Source organism: Pteropus vampyrus, unplaced genomic scaffold (assembly GCF_000151845.1).
Source record: "Pteropus vampyrus isolate Shadow unplaced genomic scaffold, Pvam_2.0 Scaffold168, whole genome shotgun sequence".
Classification (NCBI taxonomy): domain Eukaryota; kingdom Metazoa; phylum Chordata; class Mammalia; order Chiroptera; family Pteropodidae; genus Pteropus; species Pteropus vampyrus.
The window spans coordinates 289091-291250 of record NW_011888949.1 but is presented as its reverse complement, the minus strand read 5'-3'; the positions used below and the strand labels follow the sequence as shown (position 1 = coordinate 291250).

Genomic DNA, 2160 nt, shown 5'->3' with positions numbered 1-2160 from the left:
GCTTTTTTGAATGTGAGACACATTCATGAGAAGATTCAGACACTTTGCGATCTGTAACTTTTGAGAAGTTAGGATACTTCTTAAAGTGTTACTCAGAAAACTGAAAACCAGTCAATTAAAAATTCTCAGAAGTCTTCAGAATTTGGTAAAACTACCCTTTATGCACTTTCCTATACTTCCAGGAGTATGTTTTGGTAAATCTGTGAAACCTAACTGACTGATCATCAGCTGGTCGAGTCCAACGTCCCTTGGGCCATCGTGGTCACTGCATGCGCACACGGGCACGATGGCCTTAGGCTTATCAGCCTGGGGCATGGGTGGGGACGTGCGGCCCCCCCAGTAGTGTGGGGGTGGGGAGCGGAGGGGGCACCAGCTTCCACGGGAGTTCGTGGCTTCAGAGGTCGAGACACGCTGACCCAGAGCGGGGGGTGCCTGTGGCCTGCCGCTCCCGGGGGCAGTGAGCGCGGTGTAGGGGGACCTCGGCCTCCGAGGCCTGGCCGGTCGGCGTGGCTGACGGGCCAGGCGGGCCCTGGGGCTCCGCATGCCGGCCCGCGCCGAGCACCTGTCCTGTCCTCCAGACGAGCAGAACTACCTCCTCCGGGACGCAGAGGCCGAGGTGCTCTTCTCCTTCAGCCTGGAGGAGTCCCTGAAGCGGGCGCATGTCTCTCCGCTCTTCAAGGTACGGTCAGGGCCGCGTCGCCGGTGCGTCCGCCGGCGCGTCCGCCGTGCGGGGGAGGGTGATGGTGGCTCTTGGGGCGCGGGCGTCCACGGGTGCACTGCCCAGTGCTGCTCGGCCGAGTGGACGGGCCGCAGACAGACGTGTCGCCTATTGGAGACGGGGGCGGCGTGACCTGCCTGAGTGCTCCGACTATGTTCGCGGATCATCTGAGTGGCAAGAGACATTTTAGTTGATTTTTAACAAATATTATGTTAATATCATTGTCGTTAAATGTGTTAGTTGGACAATGGAGAAGATGTTTGGGGAAATATTAATGGAATGTGTGCCAAACTGATTCAGGACTAAAGATCTTAGAATACTCATTAGATAGAATACTTGGAACAGTTTGGAAATGTTTTTTTTGTCAGAGTAGCTATGTAAATTAAGCTGGTTTTTATACTTTATAAGGAGCTGACTGAGGAATCAAATTATTTGCAGTAGTGAGTTAAGATGTGTCTTACCGAAAACAGTCTGATTTTTCTCAGTGTTTGATTCTTTTCTGAGTACTTTCAAACAAGGTACGTTGTGGCATGCTTAGGAGCAAGGGTGTTAGGAAATTAAATCATCACTGTCACCAGGTCCTGCTCCTCCGACAGCGTCCCAGTCACAGAAGTGGGGGAAGCAGGCGCCCGCGTCTGCCAGGCAGCGGGGACTGGCACGGGCGCAGGCCCCACGGGGCAGTGGGGCGTCCGGCGCCGCGCGCTGCCCGCCTTTCAGGGCTGGGGTCCTGCTCACTCACCCCGCGTGGCTCTCACCGAACTCACGCAAGCGCTTAAATTTCCAGACTCCATCCTGGCTCGCGCTGGGCCCGCTTCTGGCTGGGGCGGGGGGCTGGTCCCTCTGCGGCTTCGTGAGGGGCAATGCGTTGTCATCGTTCTCGGGACGGAACGTAGGAAAGTGACGTCCTCGACGAAGTCGAAGCGCTTCAAAGCCGTAGCGTGCGTGTTCTCATCCACCTTTAGGCCAAGTACTTCTACATCACGCCTGGGATCTGCCCGAGTCTGTCCACCATGAAGGCGATCGTGGAGTGCGCCGGGGGGAAGGTCTTGCCCAAGCAGCCGTCCTTCCGGAAGCTCATGGAGCACAAGCAGAACAAGGTTGGGGCGGTGGGGGCGGTCGAGGGCACCTCTGTCGTGGGGCGTCGCGCTCAGCGGCCAACGATCCCGTTCCCTCCCCTCAGAGCCTGTCGGAAATAATCCTCATTTCCTGCGAGAACGACCTGCACCTGTGCCGGGAGTACTTCGCCCGCGGGATCGGTAGGCCGGGCCCCGCGGGGCGCGGAGCGGGGTGCGAGCGGGATGCCCGCACGCGGCCCCTCACAGCCTCCTTTCCCCGCAGATGTGCACAACGCCGAGTTCGTCCTGACTGGGGTGCTCACGCAGACGCTGGACTACGAGTCATATCCTTCGCGAAGGCGCCGGGCGCCGCCCGCAGCCTTGATG

At 58.2% G+C, this 2160-nt stretch overlaps 1 protein-coding gene across 1 annotated transcript in view; it reads left to right on the top strand.

Moving 5' to 3' along the window:
- PAXIP1 (PAX interacting protein 1) overlaps positions 1–2160 on the top strand; it is a gene marked incomplete at its 5' end in the record, with an annotated part of 36613 nt that overhangs the window by 29756 nt on the left and 4697 nt on the right. The window contains 4 exons of the mRNA XM_023536732.1: positions 515–679; positions 1681–1815; positions 1899–1974; positions 2057–2117. Coding sequence (XP_023392500.1) covers positions 515–679; positions 1681–1815; positions 1899–1974; positions 2057–2117 — 437 coding nt within the window. The remainder of the gene's footprint in view (positions 1–514; positions 680–1680; positions 1816–1898; positions 1975–2056; positions 2118–2160) is intronic.